The sequence below is a fragment of the Ambystoma mexicanum genome, chromosome 9, assembly GCF_040938575.1.
Source record: "Ambystoma mexicanum isolate Mex_15411 chromosome 9, UKY_AmexF1_1, whole genome shotgun sequence".
Classification (NCBI taxonomy): Eukaryota; Metazoa; Chordata; class Amphibia; order Caudata; family Ambystomatidae; genus Ambystoma; species Ambystoma mexicanum.
In genome coordinates this window covers 1,298,983,691-1,299,003,698 of record NC_090931.1, presented here as the reverse complement: position 1 = coordinate 1,299,003,698, position 20,008 = coordinate 1,298,983,691, and the positions used below count along the sequence as shown (strand labels likewise).

General features: G+C 43.1%; 1 protein-coding gene across 1 annotated transcript in view; it reads left to right on the top strand.

Moving 5' to 3' along the window:
• ITGB5 (integrin subunit beta 5) overlaps positions 1 to 20,008 on the top strand; it is a 702,124-nt gene that overhangs the window by 320,417 nt on the left and 361,699 nt on the right. Inside the window, exon 6 of the mRNA XM_069616658.1 lies at positions 16,409 to 16,570. Within this exon, the coding sequence (XP_069472759.1) occupies positions 16,409 to 16,570 (162 nt within the window). The remainder of the gene's footprint in view (positions 1 to 16,408; positions 16,571 to 20,008) is intronic.

Here is a 20,008-nt window from a genome sequence, read left to right as displayed (position 1 = left end):
ACTGAACCGGCGATGGCGTTCAAAACGAACGTGGTGTGCCATTGTGGGTGCCGGCTTCATGTGCGTCCTGCATGGGCTGGCAAAATGTGGCGCACATTCACAGAGAGTAGGGGGTGCTGTTAGGACCTCCTTATTTTTAATTTTTTTATTGTGTTGGTTTCTTAGCAAACATTTTACAAAAACCTTTCACAACTCCAATATATACATCAGTTATTTGTTCAAGTTCCCGAACAAAAGGTTGCGTTCGACCTTTATGAGAGCCCGGTTTAACATCTTAAAAACAAACGAAATCCTAGCGATCAGAAACAAAGAAGTAAACGCGTGCAGATTTCGTGAACGGACGAAAGTAACTGAAACACTAAGACATTTGCTTCTCATATGCAAGGGCCTGTCCTCAAACAGAAGGACCTATTTGGGCCACTTGTTTACAGACTATTGTAGTATGGATGAGGAATACTGGTGGACCTATTTAATGAACGGTGCTAATAGGAAACCAGTAATTGCAGTTGGCAACTTCCTGGAGAGTCTTGATCTGGACCATAAATGATCTTCAGGAATTTGCCCCAATTAGAATAAAAACAAAATCATGATTGAGATGGTATGTGCAAATCCGAAAGGACTCAAACAAATAAACAAACATATAGAGAAAGAAGAAAAGAACGCCTCAACGATTTTAACCTCACTTGTAAAAACGGGTAAAATACAGTTAAACCAACAAGTATAAAAAAATAAAAATATTTCACAACATCCTAATTTAGACACCTGTTTTAGTTAACTTAAGTCTGACTATGAATCAACACCATCACAGCCTGCACAGTTACCATTAAGTTTTCATACAACTACACTTCGCCCTCTTGGGCCAGCACTCTGCCCAAATAGTCAATGGTTGCACAAATCAACATATTGTTATGACCAGCTAATAAAGTAGACCACCAAGTATCCATATTGTCAGTTATGGGGGAAAGCTTCCACAGAGCCGTTGTTCTTTCTGAGATTAAAGCTGGGCAAGCGGAACTAAATGTTGCAATGACTCACTTGCTTATGGCAAAATCGGCAGCAATTGCAAATACAGCATTTCCTTTGTAGGCAACTGATTCAGACTCATCTGCAGAAATTTATCGCGATGGTATTTTGATTGAAAGAATTGGAGGTATTTTGGAACCCAATTTACTAGCCGTACTTCACTGCTTTGTATTAGGCTTGATTTCAGTTTCGATTGATTATCGAGAGTCATGATCCATTCGCAATTGCTCACCTTTTTCTTCACTGCACAAGGATTATTGCAAAATAATTCGACAGAAGCCCCCACATGTTCAGGATTCTTTAGAGCTTTTACAGTCCATTCCTTAAGGAGGCCTTTGTAAGGTTTGTCGTCAGTTTCCTTCAGAATCACATAGGGAGCTGCAGATGTTGGTATCAATCATCATCTTTCTCAAAAGCGCAAAAGATTTCCATAATATTGAAGTTTCAAGCGATTGTAGACCCAACTCATAGCGAATTGAGACAATTGAAACATTATTCTGCAGAGATAACACTTTTCTCCAAAACTGCGCTTCAAGCTTCTTCTATAAGAAGTGTCTATATTAAGTCCTAATTCGCTGCCGAACGTGATTGTTGCAATCACATTTTGGCGATAGAACAGAATCACAGGCATACATGTGAATTTACTAAATTCTCTGTGTCATTTTGCACTTTGGAGGGCGAGATTGGTCATTTTTGACTTCAGGTCTTCAGTCTATTCCCATTCTCTGATTGATTTATTGAATGGGACCCCAAGGTATCTGATATTTTCTGTTCTTTCAATTGATTGGCCATCTACTAACCATTTAAAGTTTCTCCATCTAGTACCAATTTGGGGCCCAAATCCAATGATCACGGATTTAGCAATGTTAATGTCCATACTGATGGACTGAAGATACGTGTGTAAGATTGATAATAAACGTTGCAGCCCAATTTGTGTGGAGTCAATTAATACCACATCATCAGCGTAGGTAACTCAGCTGATCGGATGTCCGTTAATTCGTGGCGGAAATGAGTTACTGTTAGTCAGAGCATCAGGCATGCCAGCAAAGTATAATTTGAAAATTAAGGCCGGCAACGGGCAGCCTTGTTTAACACCTCTTTCCATCGGAATGCCGTCAGACAATTCACCTTAACATTCAATTGGACTTTAATCGAGGTGTCTGTATGTAGTTGGATTATCATCTGTAATAATTCAGCAGGACAATGCCATTTCACAAGAGTGGCTGATTTACCCTCTCAAAGGCCTGACGTAGGTCAACGAAGGCCAAAAAAAGAGATATATTGATCATCAGTGCTTCTAGCTTCAACAAATTAAGTAGTGTAAGGTTTAATTCAATACCCACACCACTGGTGAAGCCCGTTTGTCTTACATCAATAGGTTTTCCTCCGTTGCCCATTTCGCCAGTCGTTTCTGCAAGTATTTGTGTTTCTGATGGTTGGTAGAACATCCTTATAGGGGCGGACCTGCCAGAAAGGGAGTTATCCTGTGACGGGTCCCGCCTTGCTAGAGTAGGCAATGTCTGTTTCAATTGCCCTGTGAGAGAAGGATACTTAAGAGGCAAGTTAGCAGAGGGCCCGGAAGTAGGTTTCTGAGCGTTGGAAGGCCAGGATAGTAATAAGAATAGTTATAATAATAATTTGCTCTTTGTATAGTGCTTTTGACAATCCGCTGTACATAGAGCATGTTTATATAGGTTGTTATGATTTGTTATCTAGAGCTTTGAGAGGAAATGCGAACTGCAGAATAAACATACAAAACATAATGTTATGGCTTAATTGTGTTACTAATGTTAGACAAAAGAAGGTATTTATACACTGCTAGTTTATTTTTATGTAAGTACACATGAGACCCCCGTAAATAGCAAATATAGCTCTTCCTTTGTAATTGTTGCTATTTAGAACTTGAAAATGTCCACCTCTAAACGCAGGAAAACGGTCCACAATGGAACTATCTTGCTTATTAAGTCATACAAATATTTACATAAAACACCTCCCCCTTTTGACTGTGGGCATGACGGAGAGCGAACACATGATAAACTAAATATGCAGACAGAAAGTGGCGTAGCACAACATCTGGCCACCTCTCTGTGAGCCATGCTGAGGCCCCCCCCCCCCTCAGCTATGCAACAAATCACGGGTCGCGCCACACTCTAGGGCGGACTAGATTACCACTCTTGCGCAATATGCATGAACGTGCTGCTGCAGCGGTACGCCGCACACTGTATTAGGAAAGATATATATATGTGTGTGTTAATGCATTATAAAGCACACTTTCAGAGAATAATTGGCTAAAAAGCCAGTGTGTGCAATTGTTTTGTAGGGTAAAACCAGCCAAAACATCCAATACATCCAAGTCCCCAACAGTGCAAAGGTACGTTAATATGATATGATATGATATATAACATTAATACTTTAATTAAAGCTTTGCTATTACAAATGTCATGCCACATTCAAAACATGTCCAACTGGCTTCACATTATAGACCAGTCTAGACAAGTAATAACATACTTCAGTAAAGCATGCAGGCATTATTTAGACATGCCTAGACTGCTTGCACTAAAATGGCAGTCAAAGCAATAGCACTTATCATGGTTATTTTATCATAGATGCCCAGAAAAATATACAATGCCACAGTAAGAAACGGCTAGACTGGCAGCACACAAATGCCAGTCTAGCTTAGTAATTACACTTGGCAGGACTGCTTTATCAGAGATGCCCAGTTAAGAAAGTCAAGCCAAACTAATAAATGACTAGATGGGCTGCACCAAAATGCCCCTCTAGCCACTAATACCACATATCCTGCCTGCTGAGCTTTATCGCACAATCCCTACCCCACCACACAGCCCCTCTCCATCCAAACCTCTGGGCCAACCCCCAAAATCAGCACCTCAGCCCATAATTACCTCCACGTCCCTCTTCCTGGTCCCAGTGCTTATGTATGAGGCACCTTGCCTCATAGGTAACTACTAGGACAAGGAAGAGTTGAGCTAGGGGTAATGAAGATTACTGGTAACTAAGCCAGGCATTGCCTCCATGTCCCGCTACCTCATCCCAGTACTTGTCTATGAGGAAAATTTCCTCATACACAAGTACTGGGATGAGAAAGAATGAGGCTACGAGTAATGAAGATTACCAATAAGTAATCATGTCATTAAACACAAGCAGTGGCACAATACCATTGATCTGACTGGGCTTCAGTCCTCTCTCCAACCCCCTGAGATTTTGGGCTGTGTTGACTCAATCTGCCTGACCTAAAAAAATGTTGCTGGACAGAAAAGGATACAGATGTTAAACGGCACTTGCGTTTCGCCGTTAACAAAGGCCCAGCAATTACAAACGTAAAGCATTTCACTGTTCGTTAATAGGCAGTTGAAATGGTGATGTGGGTTTAGTACTTGCATGCCAGGGGAGTGATTGGCAGGGCAGAGAGGGGACAGGAGAACTCTCATTCTCGCAGCAGTCCATAAGTGGTTGTTTCAGACTTAAGGAGAGAGTTAACTGCTTGTAACATTGAACTGCACTACAATAGTCTAATTAGAATGTGTAAAGAAGTTAGATACCCCCACACATATATGTTTACCCCTCCCCATCACCCTTGAAGTTAGCGCCTCTGCCAACATTTGAAGGGTTAGCCCCCACGAAATGTAGGTTTTGTTAAGCCCCTGAGTAGAAGTGCACACACCATTCACCTTACACATACACACCCAGCCACCCATACATTTAAGTGTGCACCCTTTCACCATACACTCACACAGGCATACCCAGGCCACATCAGGCACTCACTCATTAATACACATTACATTATATACATATAAATACACACACGTACATGCACGCACACACATTTTAAGAAAATAAATGTTCTTACCTTTAATCATAAAGAAATTATTTCTGTTAAAGGACCGAACCGAAACAGAAATAATGTATTCATGAAGTGAGCTTATGGCCCTTTAGGAACGTGAATATGTAATGGATGGGTTCACACCAGACTAATTCTGAATCCAAATAACGTAACAAACTCAGGAAGATGGCAAAGCACTGTTTTATTAACAATTATCTAAAACAGGGAGGTTACAACGAACATCAACGGATGTATGCTGAGTCTCTCAACGATCTCAGCAAAAAACATACTTTTTAGAACAATAATGTGTCGGAGTGACATCATACTACGTGGCAATAACAAAAAACCTATCGAGGGTTGGGATTGGTCAAGAGAAATATCTAAGTACAGTTTTCTATAGGAGCTAAGATTGTTATTGGATGCCCGTTATCAGGTGGACAACTTATGCCTACCTCTAAAAAAAAAAAAAACATGTCATTTCGGAAACATTAGATACACAGTTTCCCATTGGTCTTCAAACTATAAGGTCCTTTGTTATATGGACTAATATAATTGGTTGGCACACTTGTGCCATGTCTGGAACATTCAGTTCCGTTAGCAGCATGTAAGCCACTACCCTGGTGCAGGGAGGTGGGTCATGTAGCTACCTCACCACCCAATTAACCCACCAACTCCCATCGCCCATGCCTTCTGCCATGAAATAATTGTCTTTGTACATGGCCTTGTAGAATATCCTTGTCTATGGGAATGCACAGGAGTCAGGGCACTCGCTATTGTGTCTGGGACTTCAAGTTCAAGTTTTATTTCCATCCTTGGCTCATGTGATGGGAGACAATGATTTTGGTCCATTTTACAACTTTTAAATACTCTAAATGAATTAAAGGTTGACATCATGTGTTTTCTGTCTTGCACCTAATGTGAGAAGCTTCATCCTCTGCATGCTTGTCCTTCTTTGGAACAGATAGCTGACCTTGCTTCTTGAATCTTGACTCTAGGCCAGGCAGCCTTGCCCTTCAGCTTCACAAGCCAATTATTCTTGCTGCAACAGTTTTCTATTCCATCTTCATGGGTTCTGGCCTACTAAATTCATGATACCAATGTCCATTTTTCATACAATGGCGGCTTCACCTGCATTCTATTCACTACTCATAGCCAGCTTCTATGATGATTTAATCTATCTTGAGTTTCAGCAACTGTACATTTACTAAGCGGTTGTTTTTCTGCAGCACTTTGTGCACGTGTAATCTTCCTTTTCTATATTAGGGAGCTCACTCAATCCTTTACTTTGTCATTAATTTCTTCAGGATCTACACATCATCTTTAGCCAGCATCTTGAAACGCCGTGCACACTTCTTATGACGTCATTACTTCATTGGTTAGCTTCTTTTCACACTTCTTCAGGTTTTTACTCCTGCAGTGTACCATAACATCGAGGGTACATTCGGTAGGGTTATTTCAATGTGTATCTTCTTTCTGCGGTATTGGTATTATGGCAGGTGTTAGGCACAGCACGATTTCAAGTCTCTAATACATGGGAGGTAGGGGGCAGGATCTCCAGCAGAGGCACACAGATGTTCCTCTACAGAAGTCAGAGGGACTTCAAATGGAAACTATTTTTGAAGTCATAGGGCTCCCCCCACCCCATGACTTGGAGGCCTCCAGCTTGTAGGCTTCCATGTCATGGGGTGGGGGAACCCTCGCACTTCATAAAGAAATAGTATATTTTTCTAGTCACTCTGCCTTCATAAAGAAATGATTTCTGTTACCCTGTAACAGAAATTATTTATTTATGAAGCCAGAGTGACTTATAAATGTTTTTTATTTTTTCCGTTTTTTAAATTTAAGAACATTTTTTTTGTCTGAGGGCCCCCTTGCAGGACATGTGCGGGAGCCCCTGCACCATGGGGACTGCAGGGGCCCCTGCCAGGTTCGGACTGAGCCATAAAATTGTCTCGGGCACCAATGAAAAAGTGGCCCATAGTTGTAAATGGGTATTCATTTCTTTTTATTCCGCAACACTGGTCAAAACTACTCACCGCAGAGTGAATTAATTCATCAAACTGGCCCAAATTGTCCATGAAAGTGGCCCAATTTGACCAAATGAACTGGCCCAGACTAGCATTTTGTGTTTTTGGTTCGGCCATAGGCCTATTGCCCTATAGGCCAGTCCGAGCGTGGCCCCTGATGCGCCAGTGCAGACAGGGTTGATTTCTTGCGTTAGGGAGCCTATTGGTATAAAGTGCAGTGAAGTGTGGCATTCGCTTAGTCTCTGTTCATTTATTTTTTTATTTTCAGGTTTTATCCACCATTGAACACGTCCTAAAGCACATCTGAGCACTTAACAGGCAGGTTTATGTACAAGAGACAGGTTTTAAAGCAAATAATATCAACATCTTTGTGAATCAAAATCACATGGTAAGAAAGCAATGGAAGTTAAAATTATGTAGTCCATCAATAAAAGATTGATGAAGGAAATACTCCAAGAAGTAACGAGGAACTCAACGGAAAGGTACAAATAAAAAGGAAGTTATTTTTGAGAGAGAGCCGGTCCCTGCTCCATGGGAAATGGTTGCAAGTTCTTGGTGCACAGTCAGAGAAGGACTGAGATAGTTTGTTTCCTTTGAAACTTGTGGTTTCTAGTGATAGGTCATCTTGCTACCAATGGCTCTACAGCCATCTGAGATGATGAGTTTCTCCACCAAGTATTTAGGTGTGGTCAAGTGCACAGACTTGTTGGTGATGCAGGGAGTTCTAAAAATGCTACGTATTGAGGCGAATTACCTAGCATTTCGGTGCTGGACTGCCCAAGCTGGTGGGACCAGACTGATATGCAAATAGATATTGTTCTTCTGTGAAAGGTACAGTGAGCTAAAACGTGGTTGTAGACCCTCCTGAGTGGTAACCTACCCACAGAACAGGTTATTTGGCCCTGTTCATTCTCGTTAGAGGGGCTCCCAGACATTTTGGACATAATAAACCAACCTGACAATACTGTCCAACAGAAAGAGTATGATTTTAGCTTTATTTCACCCATCCTGAATGAAAGCAAGCCGAGATTTATTGGCCTGCATATTCATGTACGCTTAAAAAAATATCGTCTGTGGAAAGAAACACTGTGACAGAAAAGGAATATATTCATTGTGTCACACAGTGTGCAGATTTATCAACACTCGCATTTTAAATTGCCTACTATTTTCACCTTTTAAGATAAAATGGTGACTCCCAGTGATTCACTCGCTGGTTTGCCCGCAGCCAACTTATGTTAGCTGTGCTATTCTAAATCCACAGCAACAATTACAGCACGGGAAGGACTACTCTCTTGAATGAATACCCCAGAGAGGTACTGTCACGATTCACCCATGGAGGGTATGGGACAGAATGAGGAAGTACTAAGCGTTCCTTCACGTTCAGCAGTGAGCGTGTAGTAGCGCTCTAGCTTCCCAGGACTGATTGAGGAAAGCGCCGGGTGCTCCTTCACGTTCAGCAGTGAGCGTGTGGTAGCGCTCTAGTCTTCCAGGATCAGCCTCGCTGGAATTACACACCAGGTGAGCATTACGGTGCATTGCAACTCAATGCACTAATACTCGTTGGTTTAGAAACAGCGCTCCTGTTTCGTGTGCTTTCCCCGTTACTCCTCCTTACCTTCCTGTCAATTTGCTCCTGCTTCCGTTTTCCCTTTTTTCCCATTCTCTGGCCACTTTCCTCCGCGCTTTTGTCTGCGCCCTGCTCTGACCCTCAGCCATGAAGGATTGTTCCATCGTGGCTTCCCTTCTGTCTCATTGCCGCCGCGTTCGGAACTTTGCCTTCGTTGTTTGTGCTATCGCAGTTTCGTGACTGGTTCTGTGCAATCATCGCCAGCGCTAGCTACCGTTCCTTAATCCTTATCGGTAGCATACTACCAAGCTACGTAAGTCACGTGGACTCTCCTGGTGCCCCTCAGCATTCTGGTACCTGTAGTAGAACCTACATCTACAAAGCCTGCAAGTTCAATCTCAACACAAGCCTGCCATTTCGTCATCCAGGGTTTTTTCAGCCAAGCTTTTTCCCTGGTTTGGGGTGGGCTCCCTAGAGTCCCTGCTCCCGGGCATATCGTCTTATAGGCAAAGTGGTCTCCGGGGGAGCCCGTCCCTATTTCTTCACAAAGAAAAGCAATACAGTAAAGAAGAAGACCACGAGTGCCTCGAGAGAAAGGAGAAGGGACATCTCATTGGACGACTCGGAATTCCATACAGAAACCTCAGATGAGGAGTGGGCTAGTGATCTGGGGACAGTACAAACAGAACCTGAGAGGTACGCACCAGAGAAGTTGATGTACATCTCCAGGGTTCAGACTTCAGTTTCGATGGAAGTGGCGTAACGATTGACAGTGTGTGACTTTCTAGGACTTGTCCCCTGTGAAGGATTGAATGTAGAGAAGCCAATATAAGCATGATTTCTAACTGCAAGATTATAATGGAAATGAACGGGCTTCAGATTGATATACGAGCTCTGCACCATCTGCTGAAGATATCCGCTCCAATACAGAAATACAAAAACTATCCAACCAAAATTCCTACACAAACTGTAGAAGGGTCCAGAACCACACCTCATCATAAGCCTCTCTCTAAACCCATCCTGCTGATGTCCCTCCACTAGGAATCCAGAATTTCAGAAGCTCATTGGAGAACTCATCTGCCCTTGTCTGTCTATAGACCCTGACTGACTTCAGGTTCTCACCCGCTGCTTTAACCTGTCGGCGATCATAAGCCACCAACCTGTGGCATTACCGCTTTACAGGAAAATGAAAGTAAATTATGTAGTTACGTTTCGACGATTCATCTCCTTGGTACCAACCATAGGAGCCACTGTACCTATAGCTGATATCTGTCCAGATCCTTAGCTAATATACTGAACACAGCTCTTCTGCAGATTGAGAACGGCGGTGTACTGTTGGGGCCAGACCTTATGGCTTTCTCTTGAAGCTTAGGCTACAATAAGTCTTTTTTTGGCTTCCGAGGTCTACTGGAATTCTTGGCCGCTGGGCCACATGTGCTTTCTCTGGCAGGATACTGGTTTGAATAAGGCATCAAATCTTGCCAGAATGTAGGTTGCATTTGTGACAATATTAGTCCATGCTTTCAAGTAAGCATTTTACTCTTTGCAATTCCATAATATTTCAGTTGTAAATCACTTTGGATAGCTGGAAAAGGGCCTACAATAACATTTATCAATTTAAAAAAGAAACGTCACGTTTCCTTAATAGAAGGTGGACGTTCTTTTTTGCGTGTGAGCTCCAGATTCTATGAGCTTGATACCTCTATGCCTGGACTCCTAGAGAGTGGGACCAAGCCTGATTTGCATATGGTTTTTCCCCTTGTGTAACGGCTTGGCAGGCGAAGAACGATGGTCTGGAAGGTTGCCCAGGGCAACGCCAGTGGTTAAGATTCAGTTTAAACCTTCCAGCAATCACCTCTTTGTTTTTGCTTTGTCACCCCGAGTGTGACGGGTATGCCCAGACTTGGGTCCCGTGCCTGCTGGGCCTAGAGACCCAAGCTACTCCTCACTGATGAGGCCCAACAAGGCTGAAACATGTTTGGGGATGCTTGTGGTGTCGTGCAGAAGGGATGTGACCTAGCAGTTCGGGCTGGACTGCCCCTTTTGGGGTGGGACCAAGCCTGATTTGCATATGGTTTTTCCCCTTCTGTAATGGCTTGGCAGGCGAAGAACGATGGTCTGGAAGGTTGCCCAGAGCAACGCCAGTGGTTAAGATTCACTCTAAACCTTCCAGCCATCACCTCTCTGTTTTTGCTTGGACTCCTAGAGAGGCACAGCCCACCCTACTGATGAGGCCCAGCCAGGCCAAAACACGTGTCTGAGGTTGCTGTTGGTACTCTGTTCAGAGGAGAATTGCCTAGCATTTCGGTGCTGGACTGCCCCAAGGGAGGGCAAAGACTGATATGTTTTGGATATTTCTCCTCTCTGAAAAATAGTGAGCTAAGGACTCTGGGTAAGGATCTCGTAACCGGAATAATGTCTGACAGACGGACTCCCAGGCCCCCCCCTACTCCTCTTGTTTTCTCCTATTGAAAGCGGCTGGACATTGAGTTTGAAACAACTTTTATCATTGCTCCACATCGAGGGCCCTAATTGGTCAGTAATGTTCGAATGTAGGTTGATGACGGCATGTGTCTTGCATCACAACTGCCTTAAAATTGATGGAGAGAAGAAACACCAAAAAAGCAACCATACTTATGAGTTGTGCTTCTTCAGTTCCCTGTAGTCATGTGCTGGTCACAATCTGTGCAGCTTGTAATGGTGGTACTTACATCAACATGGTATAGTCAATGCAGAGACTGATAGTCTTGAGAAGAATGTCTAGCTTGGCCGCAAAGATAACCCACCGTTGAAGAACCAACCACTGAAACTCTTTCTCGGTTGTCTCCAACCTAAGGTTATTTGGTATGTTCAGTCATGGGAATTACCCTGCATGGTATAATTATGAGCAAACGGGTGTTCATGTCTATAGAGCATAGTGTTTGTGGGTTAGCGGTAATGGATCTATAGACAGTCCAAGGATTGTCATTTACATATCTAATGTTAGCATACTTGCCAACATTCTGTGACCAAAAAGATGTAGGATTTTTCAAGTTTGAAAAATAATCATTCCCATAACAATGACATCACAGGAAAATACAAAACATACAAACAGCACAACATGGAAAGATGTTGAAATGTTAAAAATGTATAATTCTTAATGCCAACACCACGTTGTCAGCAGATGCTGTGTGATGGTGGTACACCCTGCCACTTGCTTTCACTGGTGGTTCACCTAAGGGTTGTTCCGGCAAGAGTGCAGGACAGAGTCATGTTGCTGTCAGGTCAGTGGATTGGTCTGAGTGCAATCAAAGTAATCACCTACCAGCCCACTGTACAGACAGACTAATTAATGTGTAGCATGCTCTGTCCTGCAGCCTGCCTTAGAATCACATAATTGACTTGCCACTGTAAAAAGCAGTAGGATCTGTCACTGAAATCTGTAGACGGTAGGGCTGCTTCCTAAATCTGTAGGGTTGGCAAGTATGTGTTAGGGGGGCATAGGGTGTGAAGAAGCACCATGGCCAGTGGGCTGTGACAAGGACAAGCACTGAGAGGGTACCATAATCGAAACTCCTAGATGGGATGGGGCAGAGATGCGGGAGAAAATGACAACACTGTAAAGCGCCAAGACAACTGATGGCTCAAGGCTAGCAAACCCAACCTGACCAACTGAGGGGATTCCAACACATGCAATGCAATGCAGCCTGTCTAGCAAGTCCTAACAGCCGGGTTCCTATGGCAGCAAAGCTCATTTCGCCACTGCTGCCTTTATTCGCACTGAGACAGGAGACTTCTCCCCGGAACAACAAATGTTGAAAGCAAACTAGATCGCCCAACAGAGGGGCCCGTCAGCTGGAACTAGGCGTTGCTTGGGAGCGAGGGGGCTATAGCCCCGGGTCTTTTGGTTGTAGCCCCGCATAGAAGCTCAGGGACTAGAGCCAAAAGGCTAGCCCCGAGTCCCGCCTGTCCCGACATTAGCATAGCCCCTGACCTTTTCCAGACCTAGCAACACCTGAGGCTGTTCCTTGTTGAGGATAGGGGGCTGCAACCGATGGCTCTCCACGTGTTCTGGACCAGGATTCACTGACTATTGTGTCTAAAACTAATGGGAGTTTTTTCTGAAATGAATGGGAGTTGTGGTCCAAAGCATTCGGAGAGTCTTGGTTTTTTAACAAAATAGGTGTACATAAGGTCTTTTCACAAGCGGGTCACAAAAGAGCATTTTGCTGTTGAAATGAGCAGGAAGCCTATCCATAACGAATGCATTCTTGATGAATGAGGGATAATGCTGCCCCCCCCAAATGATTGCATATACAAGCACGAATGCATATTCACATATATATGTACATATATTATTTTATATTACATATGCGTATTTTGGATGATTTTTGCTAACGTGTCACCTGCGCCAGAATGTCTTGATACAGTGCGGAAATGCATTATTGGCGAATGGTGCTAGGCCATGCACTGCGCGTCCTCCACAATGAAGTGGCGTTGGGGATGTTCTGTAATGTTCTGCAGTTATATCGTTACATATGTGTTCATTCGCATGCTGAGGCAACATGTGTTTGAGTGTTTCCTGTACAGGATAGTAGGAGGTAGAAGGGATGTGAGGAGGGGCACACACAGCCTGTGGCTGTTGGGTATTTTAGCAATCGATTGATCACCCTTGGCTTTGCCAGTCCTTATGGGCCGTCTAACCTCCGGCCTACTCCTAGTGGTCGAAGTGTACGAAAAGAAGTAGTGGAAGTGTGTTCTCTGCTGGTCTGTCCCGCTCCTCACAAACCCCATCCCTGCGCCCTCTCCCAGACACAATCCAAACCCCCAAACAAACACACCTGCTATTTATGGGAATGTGCAGTGCAGTGCACTGAAGTGCAAGCTTCTACTTCTTCCTACACTTTTATTTTAAAACGAAACCATTCCAGAACGGTTCATTTTTAAAATAAAAGTATAGGAACAGTGAAACTTAAAAATAAAAAGTATGGGAGCACCGCTACCGACCGATCCCGCCCGCTTTGACCTCTGCCTACTCCACAGCTAATACACCCTGCCCCCGGAGATTGATTTCTACTAGCTCTAGCCTTTAACAGAGCAGCAAATGTTATTTCTAAGTAGACCTTTGAAAGATATTGGCTTAATTTCACCTGTAAACCAGCTCCTGCTGTATGGTGTAATGAGCATGTCTTAATCATAACAATATTGAAGTCTGCCAGTGTTCATTTCAGCTTCTATGCGGAAATAAATACCATAGAGGATTTTAACAAGCAACACATCCATATATGTCAAAACATAGAAAAATATGTATTCACAAAAGTAACCATCTTTTGCAAAAATAGTGATATAGTAATTTAAAGAAAAAACATTTCGAAAGAGTTGTAAATTATTTCAAATCCTTAATACAAATATACGATAAACATTTACTTCATAACGCTCATCCGCATCATGCAATGAAACTCACTTTCACTATTGAGCAAAATCACAAAAGGCCTTAAGGAGTCTGTATAATGCAGACTCACTCATCCCGACATGCACACGTGTCTGTCCTTTTACGGATACACAATACCCTGGACTTTCATCAGGGGTAGTTGTGGTCTTTTTATGTCTTCTAACACATAAACTGCAAGGGTTCCCTCCACATAATTGGTATCTTTGGTGTAAGGTTTTCAACACACATTTCTAACAAGAAGCTGAAAAAAACACGGACTTAGGGCCTCATTACGACCCAGGCGGTAAGGGGTTAACAGCGTCGTAAAAGGTGGCGGCGCTGTTAACCCCTTACTGCCTAATTGCTAGGTCCCTTTATGGGTCCCGACCTTAACGGCTGGTTTTTACCAGCCGTTAAGGATTGGACCCGCAAAGGGACCTTGGAGGTATTTACGGTACCGCAACTACCGCCTTCCCCATTTCCATTGAGCCCTATGGGGGCAAAAATGGGAATGGGGAAAGGCCAATGGGGAATTACCGCCCCGCCAACCTTGGAATGGGGCTGTAATTCCGCCATTCACCAATGGCGCAATCGGTAAAATACCGGCGGCAACCATGGCGCTACTAGCGCCATGGTTACCGCCTGGGTCATAATGACCCCCTTAATCTATTTAGATAATGCAGTCCATTACTTATTTACAATTAAAAAATATGCCTCCAGCTTGATTTCATAAGAAATATGTGTGTTCTTGCATCTGTTCTTTGTACATAATTCCTGTTGAAGCAAGCACTGGCAAAGCCAACAGTTTTGGCTTCTTTATAGATATTAGGCGTTTGCTAGGCATTGCCATAATATGCCCAGGTACTAACATCATTTGCCAGCTATTGCCATCTTACGTCCATGTAAAATTATGGTTATGCCTGGAAAATGTATAACCAAAGCCTATACAAAGCCAAAACTGTTGGTTTTGCCAGTGATTGTCTATTTTGGGAACCTGTGAAGTGCCATGCTCGTTGTCTTTGTCGTGCTCACCTCTCCCTTATTTTTGCAGCTTTGAGTTGGGGTACTGAGATTTGAAATAATAACATTACCTCTCACCGCTCCCACCATTGCCTCCAGCTACACGTACTCATCAGGCGCTGCTCTCACATGGATTGTTTCCATTCCTCTGGTGCAGTACCCAGGCCTCAGAGCACCTCGTGTTCTCATGTAAGGTCTGTCACCTGAATCGAACCCCAGTAAAGATTGCACTCGTCCTAGTCACAGCACTTTTTGGGTACACTCTCCTCGAGGCTTCTCCAACTCTGCTGTGTCTCTTTCCCATCTCAGACCCTTTGAGCTTTCACTCCATTGATTGTGATTTTCACGACCTGCTCCTTACTGGTTTCACTGGCCCATTTGCCCTCCACCCCTCCTCTCTCCCAAGCATTCTGAGCCGCCGATCTCTAGTCACATGACCATGGAGGGTAAGTGATACAAGCTCAGGCTGCCATCTTGGATTTCATTACTGTTTCTCTGTGGACCTGTATGGTCAAAGGTAAACATTCTCTATGCTTCTAGTTTATAAAGAGTAACTGTCCCCACTTCATTGGTAAACGGTTTTGAGAGAACTATAGTTAGGATTTAGAAGAACAAAGATGTTGCATTGCTGATAATGTAATTGAACAGAAATGTCTATGGTCCATTAATGCTTACTGTCAGATTGAATTTCAATGTAGTGCAATGGTATTGACATGATCCATGCCCCTCTAATATCAGACGGTTGACCCTCCAATTTAGACTAACGTGATTATTTAATTTGAATGTATATTGTGCATGGTACAACATTGTGTGGCTGGAATCTGCTACCTTTGCAGGATGGCCTTATTTTGATTTTACTGTGTCATGGGGGTTGTTGTCATTGTCTAGCAATTAAAACTATTAACATGGACACACATGTTTATATACAGTAGAATAAAAAATAGCTGGTTTTAATAAAAATCGATTTATTGCCTATTTTAAGTTTTAATTGCTTTAAGAAAAAAACTCTGCTCTTCTATACTGCCCTTGCTGTTTTTTTAGGGACAGACGAAATACACCAGCAGTGGATTGTATCTTATTTAGTGTAAAATGTACGTTTTTCTGTATGTTTTTATTGAACCCTAAAAATAAGTCCAGTCTATTGGTTTATATACATTATATCTCTGTACATTTGAAATGACTAAAGTGATGTTTTTTTCAGGTGTTCACGCAAGATTAGAGTGAAAATGATGTTTGTATCTGTTTCAATATATTCAAATGTATTATAGCAAATATTAAAAAAAGATGAATTACAAAATGTATGCTCACAAATTCCTACCTGTTCCACCTTCCCTTTATGCACAGTTTTGAATATAATGTTTAAGGCACTTGACAGCCATCACAGAGTGCTCATATGTATAAATAAGCCACATGCGATCTTGGCTTCTTTTCCAAAATGCCCTGACGCCGTCAGAACCCCTGAGATGCGAACCCTTGGATTGGCAAATCATCCAAATAACGATTTTCTCATTTCCTTCCAGAAAATAATTGGTTGGCGGAAGGAGGCCTTGCACTTGCTGGTGTTCACAACCGACGACGTGCAGCACCTTGCACTGGACGGCAAGCTCGGGGGTCTTGTGAAGCCGCACGATGGCCACTGTCACCTGAACCAAGCCAATGAATACAGCGCATCCAGTGAGATGGTAGGGCTTTTGGGGGGATTGTATAAACCGCCTTTCTTTAAAGCTTTATAAAAAAATCTTTTTTATATCCTTGTGATGCACATTTATATTAGTGTTGCTTCAGCTGCACCAGTTTTGACATATTTTTTACTAAATATCTTTTTCTCTAAAGATGATTTCATTCATATCTTTGCTTAATTTTTATCAGAGGCCCCACGATACGACTATATTACAATTGAGGGTGAGTAGAAAGTCAGATACATGACCTGTGTAGATGTTTAAGAGAAGACTGAATGCAAAATATTGGCATGTAGAAGTAGCACCCCAAATATGTTCTCATTGGCGATTGGGTTTTAAATGAGGGCAATCTGATATAGTGGTGTTATAGTTGACGAAACCACTCACCCACTACCCCAAAGCCTTTTCCTTCTGGCCAAATACAACACCACAAATTATGAAACTCTCGGTCCCTTCACCAGGGTCGGGTGACCAGAGAAAATTCCTGCAGATCAAAGGTCTAGTTTTGTGTCGACCTGCACTGCATATATATCCTCCATGCACCTGTGTAAAGAATTTAAGTTCAAAGATGAGCTGGAAGGTTTAACTAGACCCTGAAACACTTTTAAAGGAAGTTAAGAGACCGCAATAGGAAGAACTGGGATGACCTGCTCGCCTGTGCTTTATTTGCTGTGTGGAAAATCCTGCAGGATTAGGCAGGCTTTGGCTCTTTGAGTTTAGGGCACCGGGATGTCACAGGCATACTGAAGAAGGTTGGGTACAGCAGGAGGACCAGGCCATTTCTACTGCCAAATTTCAACAAACAACAAGAGATAGGGTAACTCTGGACAGGGAGCTGGTAAACATGAAGAAAGATTAGGATAGGCAGGAGAGATTGCATTACCAAAATACCTGAATGAGAATTGTTCAGATCGAGGATCCGGTGATGGTCTTTGTTACCCATCACAGGCACCAACGTCCTCACCCTAAATCCTCAACCACTGGCGGGGGGGCGTTGTTTGTCATAGAAGTTGCAGATTATCTGAACTATAAGGTTCAACAACTTGACCAGTATAAAAGGGAGCAGACATATTAAACTAACCAATTTAAGCCATGGAATCAGAACTGCAATTATGCCACTCTCATGAAGGATGTTCCGACATTTCTCTGGTTACTCCATTGGTGCCTTAGGAACTGACCCCTGTCTATTAAAATGATTTACAAAACGGTTTTAGCCACTTCATGGATGTTTCCTTTGATCTGCCCGAATGAGTACAAAGTATTTTTCTTCACATTCATACCCCCTGGTAAAATCCATAGTTCTCAGGACCTATGGATTACCATTCCAATGAGATGATGAAAATGCTAGACGCAATGTATGGAGACATTCCATAGTCAATAGTCATTGCCAGTTGTATGGTGATGAAGTCTGATGGAAGTAGATGATTCTGTATCAATCACAGAAAAGTGAACGAGAACTACCAATTTGATACATTCCCCAATGCTTGGGGTTGGAGAGTTGGTATAGAAAATTAAACCGCCACCATCATATCTACCCATGACTTTACAAAGGAATATTGGCAGTTCTCGCTGGTACCTGGACAAAACGAGAAGTCTGCCTTTTCCGCCTTTGGAGGATCACTTTGGTTCATGGTTCTCTTCTCTCTAAGACAGGGCTTTTGTCCCTTTTCAGAGGGTAATGCATTTAATCTTAAGGGCACATTGGGAATTCTCAGGTGCTTGCATACATTGACAATATTGTGATCTATAGTCAACCATGGGAGGAACACTTGCATGACGTCTACTTAGTTGGACAGATCCTATTCCAGGTTGGGCTAATTGCCAATCATGCAAAATACCATCCTGCACATCTCAAGCTAAAATTGGCAGGCATCCATTTGGGGAGTAGCTTCTGTACACCTTAAATGTGGACCCCAAATGTGGAAGGTAGAGGCTGTCCAAAAGATCCCTTCCATGCACTTAGGAGGAATCTCTGGGGATGGGTGTTTGTTACCAGATTTCCAGCCCCCCAACTTCTTCTGCATTCCAGGACTCCTTATAATCAAACTATAATTAACTACCCCGAGCGCCTAACATGGACTCTGGATTTGGCCCGCTGTAACCAATGCTAATTATGCATGAATTCTTGCGGCCCTTCCTGCTACAGATGGATGCATCAACCATAGGTTAAGGGGTGATGTTATTGCAAGAGAGACAGGGCATAGAGCAACTCAATCTTTTATATTAGTTGAACATTATTGCCTTAGGAACAGAGAAGTTCAATCATCGATTTGAAATGCCTATGTATTTAACGGCTGTGCATTCCCTAAAATAATTATGCCTGATTACAGATCATGCCGCTCTCATGTGGTTGGCCCATAGCCAAGGCAGTAACCCAGGGGTCATGGGATTTCTTGGGGGATACAACTGGGCCTCATTACAAGTTTGGTGGTAATTCCGAGGTAGATTTGCCGAATTACCAGCAAACTCGCTTACCGCTACTGCCACTTCGTCCCATGGGTTTAACATGGAATTATAGTGGTAGGGTGATATTAATTCCCCTTTTTTGGAATCCATAGCGCTCCAGGGGGATTTTTGGCAAATTTATTGATGGCCGTTGGCAGTGACTTCCTAAGTAAACCTCCACTTTCCTCCAGAGAAAAGTTAGGGGCCTGCCTGACGGGGGTGGGGAGGGATTTATTCTGTCACTAACTCAGGGGCAACACGCTCGCCTTGGAAGTAAGACGAGGCAGAGCAACACAGGTTCGATCCCCGGGTCCATGCTTAGAAACCTCTTGGTATTAAGCGTGTTATAAATAACCAATTATATTTATAATTATGTGATGAAATCACTGCTGAAGTACAGTTTGAGCGGTGACCAGAAGGCCCTGTGAGCCAGCAGAAGATGCCGTCTACACATGGAAACCTCCTGGAGGTGGTTTATGGTTCATCCTCTAGAGCTTCCCTCCCCCCACTAATGTGTGAAGGCTCTGTAGTAGAGGTAACATATCAGATGTGGAGTTCAAAGGAGCATGTCCCTGCAGACGGAGAGTGGGTCAAGGAACATAGCAGCCAGAACACCCGTTTCCATGATTCTATGCAAGGAAGCAGACTGCAGAGTGGGCAACAGCTTGCAACCTCGCTTGTTAGGGAGAATTCTCATTTCTGTGCTAATTCCCTTCTACCTTAGAGACCCTCAGCTCTTTTGCTGGACTTTAGGACTTTTTAATTTTTATCCTGGAGTGCGTGAGATCTTTTATCACTCACTGAAGTATTTTTCTCTGATTTGTCACAGAGAAGGTCTTTGGATTTCTCTTAAGGTTTAAATACCTTGCCTTTGATAAACTTCTGTTTCCAAGAGTATTAAAGTGAAATTGACTTTACTTACCTTTTTGTCTTTGTGGATTTAGCACACCCCATCTTCTGTGGAGTGCTGGAGGGTTACTTAGTATCCCCTTGATC